Raw genomic sequence first — 16,759 nt, forward strand, 5'->3', positions numbered from 1 at the left:
GTAATTACACCATAAATGCATATAATTAAAGGGGTCATATGATGCGATTTAAATTTTTCCTTTCTCTTTGGAGTGTTACAAGCTCTTGGTGCATAAAGAAGATCTGTAAAGTTGCAAAGACTAAAGCCTCAAAACCAAAGAGATATTCTTTATAAAAGTTAAGAGTCAGCCACACCTACCTAAAATGGCTCGTTCTAACACGCCCCCACATACCTACGTCACTATGTGGGAAGATTTGCATAACGCCGCCCAAATGTTCACGCAAAGAAAGAAGGCGTAACTTTTATTCTCGCTGTAGTATTGTTGCCGCTGCAGCCATGTCGTGAAGGTGCTGTGTGCTTCGTTGTGAAAGCAAAACTACTTTGTTTGGTCTTCCAAAAGAGGTCGATATCCGCTTCGTCATGCCTAGAGCTGATCTGTGCTGGTCGCTGAGGAAATACATCAACTTTCACCGTGGACGAAGCGGAGTCCAGCCCGCCTCAGCTCACTCTAGCCCGGCCTCAGCACACGCTAAGCCGGGGCTTCCCCTCACGCTAGCCGCTGTGTTTTTCGTTGCCACTGATGATTCAAACGCGAGTTTGAATCATCAGTGGCAACGAAAAGTGTAACATTTTGTTACACCTTTACTTAGTGATTATTTTGCCTTATGTCTGTTCTAGAGACATGTTACAGCTTTTCGATAAAGCTCTAATTGGTTTTCTTTTGGAAATATGTTTAAAATTCACACTGAATGCATTAATGACTGTAAAGCATGTCTGTGTGTGTCAAAATCGTGATTGAAATCGCAAAATTGATAAAAGAAATCGCGATAGGTTTTTTTTTGTCCATATCGCACAGCCCTAGTTTCCACAAAAATACAAAGCTGTAAAAAATGTTTCCCAAAATTGATCATTATTATAAAAAACTAAATAAAATGTTATAATTTAACCAGTTTCATGCCATGAAAATAATATTGGTAGCTGGCATGGTGCTAAATTGTAAACCAACAAACAAACTAAGCAACAAATTGTGCACTGAAATATTGTAATATTTTTTATATCAAATCATTGAAATTCAAAATCATTTAAATGTAAATGTATATAACTAAATAATTTATATAAACTTTATATAACTAAATAATGTAGATATGTTTACACGTAACCTTATTAGGACAACCTTTTTAGTAGGTTAAGAGTGTTTTATAATATAATACGATATTTAATTTTATTATTAAAAGAGCAAAATTTCATTGGAGAATGAATTCGCTAACATGAAAGTCTTCATTGCGCTTATTTTGGTACAAAACCAATTTGTGGATATCTGACCTCTTTTCCTCCAGGAAAAACAACCTTCTAGAGGATCTGTATCGTGCCAACTTCAACCTGGGCAGCATTCACTTCCGCAACGGGCAGCACTCGCGCGCCATGCGCTGTTTCGAGCAGTCGAAAGAATGCGCCCGCAAAATGAAGGACAAGTTCAGTGAAAGCGAGTGCTTCCATAGTATCGGCAAGGTGACAATCCCATGACATCTCCAGACAGCAACATCACCAACATGTGCTGGCCTTTACCTGTGTAGTTTGTTGTTTCCCATCCCCTTCAATGAGTTTTGACAGGTGTATTTATTTTTTGGTGTGTATCTCTTCAGATATTGCTTCATCTTGGTGACTTTGCGGCGGCGCGGCGTGCTCTGAAGAAAGCCTTCTGTCTGGGCTCCCAGCAGCCTTCTGATCGTGAGGCCGTCAAGAGAGATTTCAAACACGGTGAGATGAAGAACATCTGTGAGCGATCAGTTTGACAGATTTGGTCAGATCAGGAGATCTAAAAGCGGTTTATCTCTTAAAGCTGCACAGCTTAAGGCTGAATGCTGATCTCTCGGAGCGTAATGGAGATTTTCAGTTAGAAAATGCTAAATCAAAGCACTGTGGCTTCTAATAACAGTATTAGCAGACACTGACATGGTGTTTGACTGAATGTGTGTCTGATGCAGCGATCCGGGGCTGTCAGCTGGAGCAGACGGCAACAGAAGTGACTGATAAGTTTTCCCACGAGGCCTTGGATCTGTCAGAGCAGCTGGGAGATCTTTACTGTAAAGTGGGCTGCTATAACAAAGCTCTGGAAGCTTATCAAGCACAAGTAAGAAGATGTACAATACCCCCAAAAACCATTTTTAATATATTGCATCCATATTTTTAATTGCTTATTTTGATTATTTATTTTAAATGTCATTTTTATTTATTTTCAGTATATTTCTGTGTAAGCTTTATTTAAAGTTGTCACCTCACGTGTTTGTGCATCAGCTGGTGTGTGCAGAGGTTTTAGGGAAGCCTGCTCGGGAGTTAGCCGTCATTCACGTGTCACTGGCGGCCACTTACACAGATTTGCGACAACATCACAGGGCCGTGGAACATTACAGACAAGAACTAAAGCTGAGAGAGGGCAACCCTAAAGAGGTAACATAGCCAGAAACTCCTCATAAACTGCCTACTACTCAGTTAATGTATCAAATCTGTTGTGCATCATCTTCAGAGCTCCACAAACTTCTTCATTTTTCAGTGATTGTCTTGTGTTTGTGTTTTTCAGGAGTGTGAGACGTGGTTGAATATAGCTGGTGGTGAGGAGGAGATCGGACAGCCTATGGAGACGCTCGATCACAGTTTCAGTGCTGCTCTGAGCTGTGCTGAGAGGTCAGGTCAAAACAAACTACAGGTTGGTTAAAAGAATGCTCACACATACAGTAGTTTAATGTGCAGGAGCCTCACTGTTTTTATGATCTGAAAAAGTTTGCTTGTTAAAATAGTGTAGTTTAACAGTGGTACTGGCTAGTGGTCAACCAACATTTGTGGTGGCCGTTGCTGATGATTTAGAAAGCAGAGTGGCCGATGTCCATTATATAGACAATATCACGCTATTTAATTGAAAGATCATATATAACACATGCACAACATTTCTGCAATTAGTATTTATTTTTGAATGTTTACAAAAATGTATCAATAAATGGTTTAGTACATTTTATATAAAAAAAAAAATCTAATTTGTGTATATATTTTACAAATATTTATATATTATAATTAGGGTTGGGAACCGAGAACTGGTTCTGTTTTTTAAAAGAACCGGAACCGTGAGCTATTTCTAAGTTTCGGGTTCCGAAAACAGTTCTGGTGCGACACATGACCAAGCGCTGTGAGCAGCCTTACGTCGGCGTTTCCCGTAAAGAATGTCACAAACTAAATAACAGAAACGCCGCCCTGCCTCTTTAATTACTGAGCACATTGCTTTCCATGACGCGCACTCCACAGACGCGCCGCGTCTTTAACGGCTGAACACATCGTTTTCCACGACTGTACGCGCACTCACGTCGTTGATAAATGTGCACGTTGTTTTGTCTCACTGTACACGTACTGGCAGGACGCAGATCTTGCCGCCACTAAATTACATTATATTTGTCCCATATTGTCATTAATATACATACTGACTTCAACTTGGACCACTAAATAAATAGACTGCTATTGTTATGTAAGTATGAGGGTTAGATTATTTAGTGTACAGGTCATTTCAGGAGTGATGAACAAAGTGATAGAAAATATTTATTTTCATGCATTTTAAATGTTTCAAAATGTGGAAACCACTCATTGCATCACACCATCTCTTGACTGCATTATTATTTGTAAAATAGGGGCTTTATGGAGTGTGTGTATACATGGTTATAAGTATAACAGTTAATATTTCATTAATTTAGGGAAATGAACAAGTGTCTTAGCCCTCAAGGGACTATTTGGCCAACCAGATTATTCTTGCTTGAAAAGCAAAATGTTATTGATAGTGTAAAAAACATCAACTTTGAAGCACATGCATTACTCAACATTACTTACTACCTTCCAGCAACACTACATTCAATGAAGGTAAATAATAATAGTTCATTTAAATGGAACCGGACTCGTTAGGCAAAACTGGAATCGGAACCGGAAAATTTCTAACGATACCCAACTCTAATTATAATGTATATTAATAAATAGATTTTATAAGTATATTTATGTTTTTAGCAACACTTTACAATACCATCAGTTAATGTCATTTAATGCATTAACTAACAATGAGCAAAGCTTTTGTTACAGTATTTATCAGTCTTTGTTAACATTAAAAAATACTGTTGTTCATTGCTAGCTCAGTCTGTTAAATAATAGCCTGAATTAAAAATAAAAATTAAAACCATAACGCCCTTGAGGAAGACACTTGACTGAATTATTGAACCTACAATTTGAAACGAAAAGTCACTTTGAATTCGAGAGTATTTGCTAAATGAAGATGAATGTGTGATTTCAGAGGCGTGTTTTGAGAGCGTGGCTACAGGCCCAGCAGCGCTGCGGCTCCTCACAGTGTGACGACACTGAGGCCCGGCTGATGGAACTGTGTGAGCGGGATGGGCTGACACTGGAGGACAGTGAAGAGGAGGATGAGGAAGAGGAGGTGGAGAACAGTGAACCACTGGAAGACAGTGACATACAGTACTCTGACTCTGGTAATACAAACACACACGACGTACAGAGTTTAGTTTTAATGCATTTTATGAGGATTATTGGAATGCAGATAATCTACTGGTATTAGTGTTATTTTAGTATTAGTTATTTACTTTGAAAGCTAATTCAAAATATTAATAAATACGACAGTGTTCATTTTATTTTAAGTTTTAGTAATTTTGTTAGGTGCTTTTGGTGCCATTTCTATTTAGCTTTAATTTATTTTATTTCAGTTCTAGTCATTTTAGTATTCCGACTAGAACTGAAATAAAATAAATTTTCCGGCTCGTTTTTTTGGTTTGATGCGCCGCGTTAAAAACTGGCCGACCAATGAGATTGGCACTTTTGTTCACGTGCCTGGAGCTGCTGAAGTTACAGTAAAACACGACTTGGTGGCGCTCAAGCACAAAACGGTCTTGCCGAGCACACATTGATACCTAACGACAAAGAGGAAGTAAGTAGACCAAGAAGATGCATCGAGGCAAGATGAATGTAGAGCTGCTGGTCTCATTGGTGTCTGAACACAAAGGACTTTGACAAACACGACAGCGACTACAAAAATCTCGATAAGAGGGAGTTGTTATGGAGAGGAATTGCAGATCAAATAGGATTCGATCCGAGGAATCCGTGTATCATTCGATCATTCGTTTTTTGATTTAATATTGAAAGTAGAAAAAAGAGAAAACGGCTCCTTTTTCGTTTTTTTTGTTTTTTTTCCAAAAAACGAAAAACAAGAATTCAGCTTAAAGTTTCGTTTTTCATTCAGGGGTAGAAAAATGAATAAACAGCTTGAATATTCGATTTCTACAGGTGGGCGGGAATTAAACGCCCCTTTCTGCTGATTGGTCAGCCGAAGATCAAACCGTGCCATCATCAGTTCTTCTGCAGTATCACGCAGCAGAATAATAGTCCTCCACTACTGCAGTTGTATTGATTCTTAACACATTTATTGCAACCAAATTTCATATTTTTTCAATATGATCATCAAACAAACAGTCAAATGAATAGCTCGACACAACTCATACTGGGGCAGAGTCTAGACAGGGCTTTCTTCTGTGTAGATATAAATTCTATTCTTTGCATCAGCTGGGCATGGCAGGGTATGATATGACAGCTGTCATGCAGCAGTGGAGGACTATTATTCTGCTGCATGATACTGCAGAGGAACTGATGATGGCACGGTTTGATCTTCGGCTGACCAATCAGCAGAAAGGGGCGTTTAATTCCCGCCCACATGTAGAAATCGAATATTCAAGCTGTTTATTTATTTTTCCACCCATGAACGAAAAACAAAAATTTAAGCTGAATTCTCGATTTTCGTTTTTTGGAAAAAAACAAAAAAACGAAAAAGGAGCCTTTTTCTACTTTCAATATTAAATCAAAAAACGAATGATCGAATGATACACGGATATCTGTTTTTCATTAAGCGCCATCTAATGTCAGTGAGTGAATTTGCACGTTAACTCGACTCATCGCCAGCGAAAATCACTTGGGTATGAACACAAAAGACGCGTCGAAAAACGTCGGCGATAATCATCCCGGTGTGTACGAGGCTTAAGTGTTTCATCAAATTTTTTTATTTTACTTTATTAGCTCTATTTCTATTAATAAACATTATTTTATATGTTCAGTTAAGAAGTTATGCAGTGTGCAATGCAGTGTTTTTTATAATGAAAAATAATGGCTTGGTCCAGTTTGTTTTGATGTAATAAAGATGTTTATTCATGCATGTTATCAGGATGTCTGTTTATGTCTGAGTAAGTGAATGATCTGTTTGTGCAGATGAGGATCTGGAGGGTTATGATAAGATCGTGACGGGCAGGAGGAAGACACAGAGGGTGAGATCTCCGAGACTGTGGTTTGTTGCGCTTCATCATCTTCTGATGTATTATTTGTTCATCTTGTTCGGTGGTGTTTGTGCAGTGGAACCGACGGAATGAGAAGGGCGAGACGGTTCTGCACAGGGCCTGTATAGAGGGAAACCTAAAGCAGGTTCAGTACTTGCTTGACCAGGTGTGTTTGGCTTTTGGAACTTCACTTTTTAAGAGTGAAATGGCTTTAAAAGATTTGTGCTTTTGCCCTTCTTGAGAATGTATTTGATGCATGTGTTTGTTGTTCTCCGACAGGGTCACCCGGTTAACCTGAGAGATTACTGCGGGTGGACTGCTCTGCATGAAGCCTGTAACTACGGTCATGAAGGTACTGCAGCCTGCCATTTTAAGATATATATATATATATATAATCTAGTATAGGTATAGCTCATCAGGGACACTGAAATCTGTTTCTTTCAGAGATTGTAGCTTTCCTGCTGGACCGTGGAGCGAATATAAACGACCCTGGAGGTCGAGACTGTGAGGGCGTCACACCCCTGCATGACACCCTAAACTGCGGCCACTTCCCTGTTGCACGACTGCTGGTAGAGAGAGGAGCGTCGGTCACTGTTCGCAATAGCAAGGTCAGACAAACACGTGCTACACATACCTATTAACAAATAAACATAAATGTGAATTGGCATAATGATGCTGAAAATTCAGTTTTGCCATCACAGGAATAAAACATGTTTTAAAACATAATAGAATATTGTAAATTGTAATAATATTTCACAATATTACTGTATTTGTGATTTAAATAAATGTTTTTTGAGCATTTGAGCAGCCTTGGCAAGCATATACAAGACTAATTACACTAGCATTATCATAAACACACCTCCCTTTTGATTCGTTTTGTTTTTGCTAATTCTATGCACTATTTTCTTATATGTACTTATTTGCAGGGAAACACTGCTCTGGACACCCTGCGTCAGTGGTTTAAGACTTACAGCCGACAGCTGGACCAAGAGACAAAGCAGGAGTGTTTGGAGACTGAAAAACTCATCAAGAGAGCTTTGTCAGGAGACGGTGAGGAGATAAACATTACTGATCTATTTTGCAATGTTTCTTAAATGGCTGACAGACAATGTATTGCTTATTATATACATTTTTGCATGTTAATGATGACACGAGACATTCACAAAATTACTAATGAATTAAACTCATATTTTGAACAATAATTACTTAAAATTCCCTAAAAAAACACCTGAAAATGTGCATTATTTGTCACAAGTTGATGCCGATAATCTCCATTTTGGCTTATTTATTGACCCAAAATAGATTGAAAATTTTCAAGAACATTTGATTTACTTTCAAAAAATAAAATCTAAAAAAAATAAAAATAAATCTCAGTACTCCTTGTCTTCTCCTGTAGTCTCCGTTGTGTCGGCACTTCCACGGCAGCAGAAGGAGCTTCAGGACAGTCAGCTGTTTGATGCTGAGTATTCAGAACCGCTGCTGCAGGAGTCACTGCCCTCACGCCAGCAGATCACTCCCTGTCCCGCTCCAACCGTCCCAACTCTGAAAAACTCGGCTCCGGGACACAGGAGCACCTCAGGCCCAGCTCGCCGGCCACGAGGGATGGAAGTAGATGTTTTGTATGGGGTAAAGTTGCTTTTCTGAATCAAACGTTCATTACATTTTTACATTTTTTTTAAGCTAGATTACATTTAATTAATTGTTTTTGTTGTTTTTGCTTCAGAACGAGAGCAGTTCTTCGGATCATTTCGACTCTGATATCTCACTCAGTCCTCTTCGTCCCGTTCGGTCAAGACCGCGTTCCCCAGCTGTCCAGTCCTCGCAGGAATTCCCACCCAGTCAAGATGTGCCCTCTGTATATGAGTTCAGAGAGGCTGTGTTGCCCCCGCAGTCAAAATCGGGCAGACTGGAGTATCAGAAGGCCATGCAGAATCTGGGCAGTGCCAAATCCCGCCTCCTCTCTCAGAGCCTATCAGAGCCGGCCTTTACCAGCACGCCAGCAGTGTCAGCTAATAGCAGAACAGCGCTGGTACCAGAGGACCAATACCTGGCAGATGATTGGCTGGAGGATGACCTGAGGGATGTGCAGCCTAAGAAGAAACGGAGAGTTTCTGAGCACAACGTCCCACGGGAAATAACTTCCAGAAATCAGAATCATTTCTCAGTTTCTGCTGAAGTTCATCCTAGAGGTGTTGACATATATAGCATTAGATTCAAGATGATTATGAAGAACACACAATAATGCAATCACAATATTAAATTTTTAACGATTAGGTATACAGCTACACTTTTTGTTATTTTCCTATTCTTTTATGTGTTATATATATATATATATATATATATATATATATATATATATATATATATATATAACATTTTTTGATAATGATTAGTTAAATCCTAAATTTAATGTCTAAACTATTTTTCTTTCTTTTACATTTTTTGTTAAAGTAATGCAACACATAAGTTCCTACCACATTAGTTTCCTTAAATATTGCTAGTTTCTTATAACATGCTTAATAATACAATTTTAATTAATAATGGTAAGTTAAATCCTACATTTAATGTCTAACAATTAATATTTGTAAAATTTTTGAGCTCCTTTGCATTTTTTAATGCAACACTTAAGTAGCACATTACCACATTAGTTTCCATTAACTTTAATAATAATTAATAGTTTCTTATATTATGATTTATATGGTAATGTAACACATTTCATGAAACACTTTCAAAAATAAAATTTCTCGACACTGAAATTACCATTCATGAAATGGCTTCTGAAATACTTGATTCAGTCAGATATTTTTGTATAATATAATATAATGTTATAATTAATATAGAATACATTTGAATGGCATAACATATTGTATTTTTGTATGGTATTAATATATAATTAATATACACATATTAATGTTGCTAAACTATTTAATTGCCTGTTGTTGAATCGTTTCATGTCTCTCACTATTTCTCATAGCAGTTCAGAGTTCCTCCAGTAGGGGTCCGTCTCTGAAAAAGGGCACTAATAATAAGCCGCGGCAGGTGAAGATGAATCAAATGCCCGGGATGGTGAATCTAGGTAGGAGAGAGGTCAGCAGGTCACAGAGTCCCATCATGACCCAAGAATCTGAGCCCATCCATGACCCTGCACCTCCAACCCATCACTCAATGGTAATACAGGCCTCACTATGCCATTGGCTGTGTTTGGAATGGCATGCTAGCGTACTATGACATGCAAAATATGCAGGGCTGGGGGGCCTCCCTCCAGGACGGGTTTGAAAACACTGGTATATACTGTATAGTGCTTGCTGTTTTTTAAAATAATATGTGAATTTGTATGCAGTATGAAACGTAGAAAGTAACAAAGTAGTGAGATTATGTAATATGTTTAATTTATCAAGTGGCATTCAGTTACCATTTTGGAAATAAATGCAGTTATTCTGCATTTTTAAAACTATTTTATGTAAAAATGTCATAATTCTTGGCAGTTACTAAACAAATTAGTCAAGAAGGAGGTAACAAATCTGATATTTCTATTTATGCATAATACTACTCATTGTGTTTGATACAGACTGCTATGCTTATTGAATGCCTTATTGAACGATTGATTATCGTTTTTTAAAGCCACCAGCATCATTCCAGAACCGAACAGCTCATGTTCCTGCACCGATCAGGATGAGGGTCAGAGTTCAGGACAATGTCTTCTTGATTCCTGTTCCTCACAGGTCTGATGCTGCTTTTGTGTGTATCAGATAGTGTTCAGTGTTTAGTTATGAGTGTATGTAACAGTAATGTTGTATGTTGTGTTTTGCAGTGAGGCAGACTCCTGCACGGTGGCGTGGTTGTGTGATCAGGCTGCTCAGCGTCACTATCAGACATGTGGATTACTGCCACGTCTGTCCCTGCAGAAAGAGGGCGCCCTGCTCTTACCCACCGACCCACTGCTGGCTGTGCTGCACACTAATGAAGAGGTCAGAGGTCATATGTATTTTTAGACTTTTTGTAGTTTAAAAAAAAAAAAATTTAATTAAAGTGGTCAAAATTAAATCAAAATATGCATAACATATCTTTAATATGTAATAAATACATAATATAATCAATAGACATATATTAATGATACAAAACAGTTTTATTTCCTGTTGCTAATTAGTTTATATCTCTCACTATTCTGCAGTTTCTTACAATGTCATAATAAACCAAAATAAATATTTTTTCAGTCTAGTGAAATGGCCAAAATCAAAATTGTAGTCATTCAAATACTTTACTTTAAAAAATGTACTTGGTCTCATTTGTTTTTTTTCTATCACTTTAATCATTAGAAACTTGATGGACACAAACCGAAAGGTTTAGTATTAGTCATAATAACATATGATTTAGTAAGGCATCAGTGCAATTGCATGATCGTATTAAAAACAAATGACTGAAAACAGTAGTACATTATAAATACTTCTAGATGCATTTTTTTTTTTTTTTTTCATGGTATTAACAATATAGCCCAGGCTGCTTTTTACCTTTAAACAAAAGTGTGTCAAGCTCCAAAAAGAAACTGGCTGAAAGTTGAAGTTGTTTTTCATTGCAAACCTTTCTTTTTTTCATCTTTTGGTCAATCTTCCTGTTGCAGGTTGTTGCTGAGGTGTGTTCATGGGATCTTCCTCCTCTCCCTGAGCGCTACAGGAAAGCCTGTCAGAGTCTGGCAGTGGGTGAGTGACTCTGTGCCGAATTAAATGTCTTTCTCGTCACAAAGAATTCTGGGAAATTTATCACAAAATGTGTTTGTTTCATATGTGTTTTAGAGGAGAACCGGCGTGTGTCTCGGCTGTGTGAGGTGCAGGACAGCAGCTCCTGTGTGAACGTCTGTGGACTCTGTTTGCCTCCAGCGTCTCTGACTCCTCTCCTCCGAGCGCTCAAACTGCAGGCCAGCCTCACGGAGCTGCGCATCTCTGCCAACCGTCTGAACAACGACCTCCTTCCGGAGCTGATGTCTGCTGCTGCCACTATGCCCAGACTGAGGATTTTAGACATATCAGCCAATCAGATCACTGGAGAGGGGCTCAAAAAAGCCTCGGACACGTTTGAAACGAAGAGTCAAGCTGCTTTCCCTGTAAGTGCACTTTCATTCATCCAGTAAAATAAGTTCTTCTATTAGGGACAGACATTACATCAGTTTTCATATCAGTTATCAGCCATTATTAGAGTTTTTCTTAATGCGTTTTTTTAATTTATTGAAATCAGTCGATATTGGATATTAAATGCTCTTTTCCCTATTTTTACATTTTGAATAACTGTTACCATCTTCAAAAACACTAATTGAATGTCCTCAATATACTAAGTTCAGTTGTAGCATTTGAAATGATTGATTTAAAGTCATGTTTTTTTTTATTTACATGAAATATATTACATTTTATACTCCATTTTACACTACCATTTATATAGCTGAGTTTTAACAAGCATCTTCGTTTTGATCTCCGTAAATGCACAATCACCCCAGCATGCATGAGTCTGTACAGCAGAGATGGTGTGGTCACCGAAATCAGCAGCTAAAATACACGTGTGAAGAATGAATATCAGATAATTGTGACTGTCTTGTCAGGGTGTGGTCAGGAGTTTTGCTGCTTTCTGAGAAGAAATTAACTGCTTCCCTTTTTCGGTTCAGCGGTTTCATGAGGAGTGTTTATGGTCGTCTAAAAGAACGGATGTGAAAGTCGCACATCATGAAATGTATACTGACAGATTACAGAGAACTTCTGACTCTCTCTGTCGATCTTTTTGTCTCTGTAGTGTCTAGAGGAGTTGAATTTAAGCATGAATCCTCTGGGTGATGGCTGGACGCAGGCATTAGCGAGTCTTCTGTCCGCCTGTCCCATGCTCTCCGCTCTGTCCCTCCAAGCCTGCGGCCTCTCTGCACGATTCTTCCAGCAACACCGTCTGCTCTTAGCCAACGCCTTGGCCAGTAAGTGCACCATCAGACACGTCTGATCTGAAGTGGTTAGACCTCTGTTTGACAACCACATTAAATCACTGCTTTTCAGCTCTGTGTCTATTAGGGTTGGGCGATGTCTACCTAATTGGCATCGGACGATGTCTACAGTGAAACATTGCGATGGACGATGACATTGGCGGGGGCGAGCGGGGGGAGGGGTGTGCTTATAAGGGAAAACACGATTCTTAACACCGTTTCGACACGAGTGGCGCGGCGTGACAAAATACTATAGAACCACTGATCTATAATAGAGATTTATTATATATAGATCAGTCTATAGAACTCATTATAATCAGTGATGATGTCTACACTGGATGCGGCGTGGCGTGACACGACAAATCCCCGACAGTAAACTGTTCTATTTATGACGTGCTGACACAAATTTCAAATGATTTTCAACGGTCGTGTAGACAGACTTAAGCTGATGCGGCGCAACACAACAGCGGCGCAACACAACAACGCCGCGTCCGGTGTAGACACGGTGTAACGGTTGCCTGTTACATTACAGTACAGAAAATGTCACTTACCACATAAACAGAGTAAGGAGAGATGACTGAGGACGATGGCGAATTATTTGCAGTACCACTGACAAACATATAATCTTGTAAAATATGTGGTAAGTACTGCCGCTCCATAGTATAAACGGAGTACGTGTGATTGCGAATCTCGAAAGTGAAAGTGAAACTAAAAGCGATTGTGCATTCAAAAGCACGATGCCAGTTTCAATGCCAGGTATAATAGCGGCTCCCTGATGCCGAAATATGTAGTATAATTACCGAATTATATAACTGCGAGGAAAAATATTGAAATATATATTTTCCTCCCATCTCGTATTTATTCCCTTTAGGGGTTCCGCCTACATGTCATTTTCTTTCCGAACACAGTATTGGGATGCGGGGGGAATGGGGGGGGGGGTGATCACGATCGTCTATCGGCCCAACCCTAATGTCTATTATTTTATGCTCTCACAGGCACTGGGAATATGCGTTCGGTGTGCTTCTCCCATAATGCACTGGGCTCCACTGGTTTCGAGCTTGTGTTGAAGACATTACCGATGCACTGTCTCACGTACCTTCAGCTGTCTGCAGTCTGTAGAGGCCCATCCGACCAGCCTGCCATGGAGATCCTCACTAAACTCCTAACACAAGTATGCTGGCTGACTTCTAGTCCAGTTTAGACTTCTGTGGACTTGTCAAAATAACAGGAAAAAATGAATGATCCGTCAGTGTTTTTATAAAGTCTATTATTTTGTTTAATGCAACCCCTGCTCCTACCTGTCAGTTAGTTGCCCCTTTTTTCATCTAAACAAGAATGCGTGCTGGTTCTGAGAATTAAGCTCCAGCCCTGATGCCATTTAATCTCTGCTTTAAAGTCTGCATCATTCAACTGCTATGTAAATAATATTGACTAAATCTTTGGGTTCCAGGGTGACTGTCCACTCACACACTTAAATCTGGCTGGAAATGGCCTTACGGACCACAGTGTCCTCTTGCTTGCTAGGTGAATCATTCAACTCTCATCTTACTGTACTTAAATATTTGTTACAAAACTTAAAGCATCATTTATATGCGTATTTCATTTTGCAGCTTATTGTATAAATTATAGATATATTTTGATTATTTTTAGGTGTCTTCCTGTTTGTCCCTCCCTGGTGTCTTTGGACTTGTCTGGCAACCCTTCTGTGACCTCAGTCGGCCTTCAAAGTCTCCTTAACGCCCTCATGGAGGCCCAGCGACCTTTGACCCATCTCAGTCTTCAAGGTATTTTCTTTTCTTCCTGTGATGTTTAGATTTGATCGCCAGTGTCTCGTCAGCTCGGATGCATTAATTGTCATTTTATTGTGTATTTTGCTTTTGTATCTTGCCAGTGGTTTGGCTGTAGGCTGATAACAGAAGGGTTGTAGGTTCAAACCCCTAAACGATGATAAATTTTAGCAAGATGTTGAAGGTACTTTCCCTGTAATAGGTTTACTAACAATTCAGACCTGTACTATTGCTTCTGAGCATCTGATCATGAATATGTTGCCATTCAGTTTTTGACAAGTAACCAATTTTATTGCTCCAAAAGGGAAAGTTTTTATATATACAGTCAAACCAAAAATTATTCAGACACCAGATATAATTTTTTATATATATTTTTTTTTTTTACTAGTGGGTGCAGGACACTATAGTTTATTTATGTAAGTGAAGATGGCAAAATAAAGTAAACTGGCATATTATACCCAAAAATTCTTCATACAGTGAGCTACCAGTAAAATTGATAAAAAATTTGGGACCACAAATTATTCAGACACTTTGACCTGACCATGTTTTGCTTAAGTGTTATCTGACATTATCAAGATGAATTTGTTCTGAGTTCTTGTCATATTTTATTACCATTTTCTAAACTATAGTGAATAAACTGTGATAATGTATGAAATGTTGAAGGTGTCTGAATAAATTTTGGTTTGACTGTATGTTGCAACAGCGTATCTTAAAGTAGATTTCAAATTAACTTAAAGTGATGACACATTTCTGACTGTTTTTTAACTATCATATTTTGTTATATAGCTGCACGCAGTCACATCATAATCTCGCAGTAGCAGTATCTCACAGGAAAAGCTGTTTGAGAAGCTCATTAGTGCAAAGTTTGAATTGCTGGATGTGTCATCAGCCGTCTAAACAAACTGATAATGATCGCTGCTATTGTGAATGTGACTCACCGTGTCCTGTCATATTTAAAGTTCCTCTTGTTCTTCTTAACAGGCTGTCAGGTGTCAGGACCTCTGGGTGATGTTGGTTTGGACAGTCTGTCTGATCACATTCGAGACTTGCGTTTGTGCTCCCAGTGTCTCAATAAACTAGACCAGGATGCACTGCAGCAGAGCTGGAGACGGAGATCAGAACACGTGCATGTCTTTTCTCGCAACTCCAAATGCATGCTGAGCATCACCGCAGCTTCACAGTAAACTATTTCTGGCAGTAGCATTAGTTTAATGGACAAATGCTTGAAAACATTTGTCTGTAAATACTGTCTAATTGTAGCATGTGTGCTGTCATTATGTATTTTTTTATTGTAATTATTTGTATGGACACGTATATTTGTTTATACATGTGACTCAAACCCATTTTATTCTATTTAGTCTTTCTGCAAATTTTCTTTATTACTGATTATTTGCAAAATGATGAGTTTGAAATGGGCATGAGATATTAATGTGTGGTGCTGATGGACCAAGAAAAAGACCAATAAATACTAATTCAAGCATCCTCTGTTTGTAAAAGTATCCAAAAATTGGAAAAGTGCAAAAACGTCACAAAACATGAGTTTCGTGCATTTATTGTCCATTTAATTAAAGCAAAAGAGAGAGAGAAAACTGGTGTCAAACAGAGTGTACAGTATACCACAAATATTCTAAAATAAAAACTTGTGATCTGCAAAACAATAATCATACCATTAGCTCTAGTGCACTCTGCTCAACTTTCCCAGCTGAAGCGAACACTCAAGGGCTTTTCACACTTGAAATGGTTAACCCTGGGTCAACAGGATCCTGGGTTATCTTGCTTCATGTTTCACACTGCTCATAATTTACCAGGGGTTAACAATTAATCCTGGTTATTCATACGCCGACGTTTCACACTATATTTCTAAACCCTGGGTTAATGTGCTTATTTGCATATTTGCTGGGTCAGTGGATTAAAAGTGCACGACTTGTTTACATAAAGGCTCTAGAAAATGTGAAACAATTGGGAAAATAAAAAAAATTAGTCATGAAAATGGGATGCGCAAATGCTGTAAACGGTTTGCAGTTATTTTTTTGTATCAACTTTAATATGCTACAAGTTCAAATGGTGTTATTTATGACTAAGACAGTCTTAAAATTGATATTCAACATTTTTATGTGTATGTTCAACATGAATATATACAGTAGATCAGTGTGAATTTTGGAAATGAATGCAATCTTAAAGAGACAAGGACATTTCTATATTAAATACACATTTGAACATTAATTGTAGATACTGATAAACAATCTGGTGAAAGCAGTTCGCTAAGTGAACACAAAATGGGTTTATGATAAACTATGTTGAGGACGACTTACAGAGATTTCTTTTAATTCATTTCCGGTAAACTCTTCTTTGTGCATTTCCAAGTGAAGAGCACAAACTGTAAGTAAAAATGCATGATAAATGTAGCACATACTAAGTACTAAACAAGGGAATTTAATATAGTGCATTTAGTTAAACAGTGAATTGGGCACATTAAAGGGATAGTTCACCCAAAAATGAAAATGTGATGTTTATCTGCTTACCCCCAGGGCATCCAAGATGTAGGTGACTTTGTTTCTTCAGTAGAACACAAACGGAGATTTTTAACTCAGACCGTTGCAGTCAGTCATATAATGGAAGTGAATAGGAAAAAACATACACAAACCAAACCAAATTAAACCCTGCGGCTCGTGATGATAC

The 16,759-nt window shown here is 38.3% G+C and overlaps 1 protein-coding gene across 1 annotated transcript in view; it reads left to right on the plus strand.

The window, feature by feature from the left end:
• The window catches only part of LOC107589654 (tonsoku-like protein), a 22,276-nt gene extending 6,596 nt beyond the window's left edge, over positions 1-15,680 (plus strand). Inside the window, exons 5-27 of the mRNA XM_016278157.1 lie at positions 1,319-1,490; positions 1,625-1,739; positions 1,967-2,112; positions 2,277-2,429; positions 2,560-2,685; positions 4,300-4,495; positions 6,276-6,331; positions 6,417-6,506; positions 6,620-6,692; positions 6,785-6,948; positions 7,267-7,390; positions 7,737-7,966; positions 8,064-8,529; positions 9,315-9,508; positions 9,962-10,062; positions 10,152-10,308; positions 10,959-11,037; positions 11,131-11,438; positions 12,116-12,287; positions 13,289-13,464; positions 13,744-13,817; positions 13,944-14,077; positions 15,062-15,680. Of these exons, the coding sequence (XP_016133643.1) occupies positions 1,319-1,490; positions 1,625-1,739; positions 1,967-2,112; positions 2,277-2,429; positions 2,560-2,685; positions 4,300-4,495; positions 6,276-6,331; positions 6,417-6,506; positions 6,620-6,692; positions 6,785-6,948; positions 7,267-7,390; positions 7,737-7,966; positions 8,064-8,529; positions 9,315-9,508; positions 9,962-10,062; positions 10,152-10,308; positions 10,959-11,037; positions 11,131-11,438; positions 12,116-12,287; positions 13,289-13,464; positions 13,744-13,817; positions 13,944-14,077; positions 15,062-15,264 (3,709 nt within the window). The 3' untranslated portion in view covers positions 15,265-15,680. The remainder of the gene's footprint in view (positions 1-1,318; positions 1,491-1,624; positions 1,740-1,966; positions 2,113-2,276; positions 2,430-2,559; positions 2,686-4,299; positions 4,496-6,275; positions 6,332-6,416; positions 6,507-6,619; positions 6,693-6,784; positions 6,949-7,266; positions 7,391-7,736; positions 7,967-8,063; positions 8,530-9,314; positions 9,509-9,961; positions 10,063-10,151; positions 10,309-10,958; positions 11,038-11,130; positions 11,439-12,115; positions 12,288-13,288; positions 13,465-13,743; positions 13,818-13,943; positions 14,078-15,061) is intronic.
• The last annotated feature ends 1,079 nt before the right edge of the window (positions 15,681-16,759 follow it).

Source organism: Sinocyclocheilus grahami, unplaced genomic scaffold (genome assembly GCF_001515645.1).
Source record: "Sinocyclocheilus grahami isolate Dianchi unplaced genomic scaffold, SAMN03320097.WGS_v1.1 scaffold118.1, whole genome shotgun sequence".
NCBI lineage: Eukaryota > Metazoa > Chordata > Actinopteri > Cypriniformes > Cyprinidae > Sinocyclocheilus > Sinocyclocheilus grahami.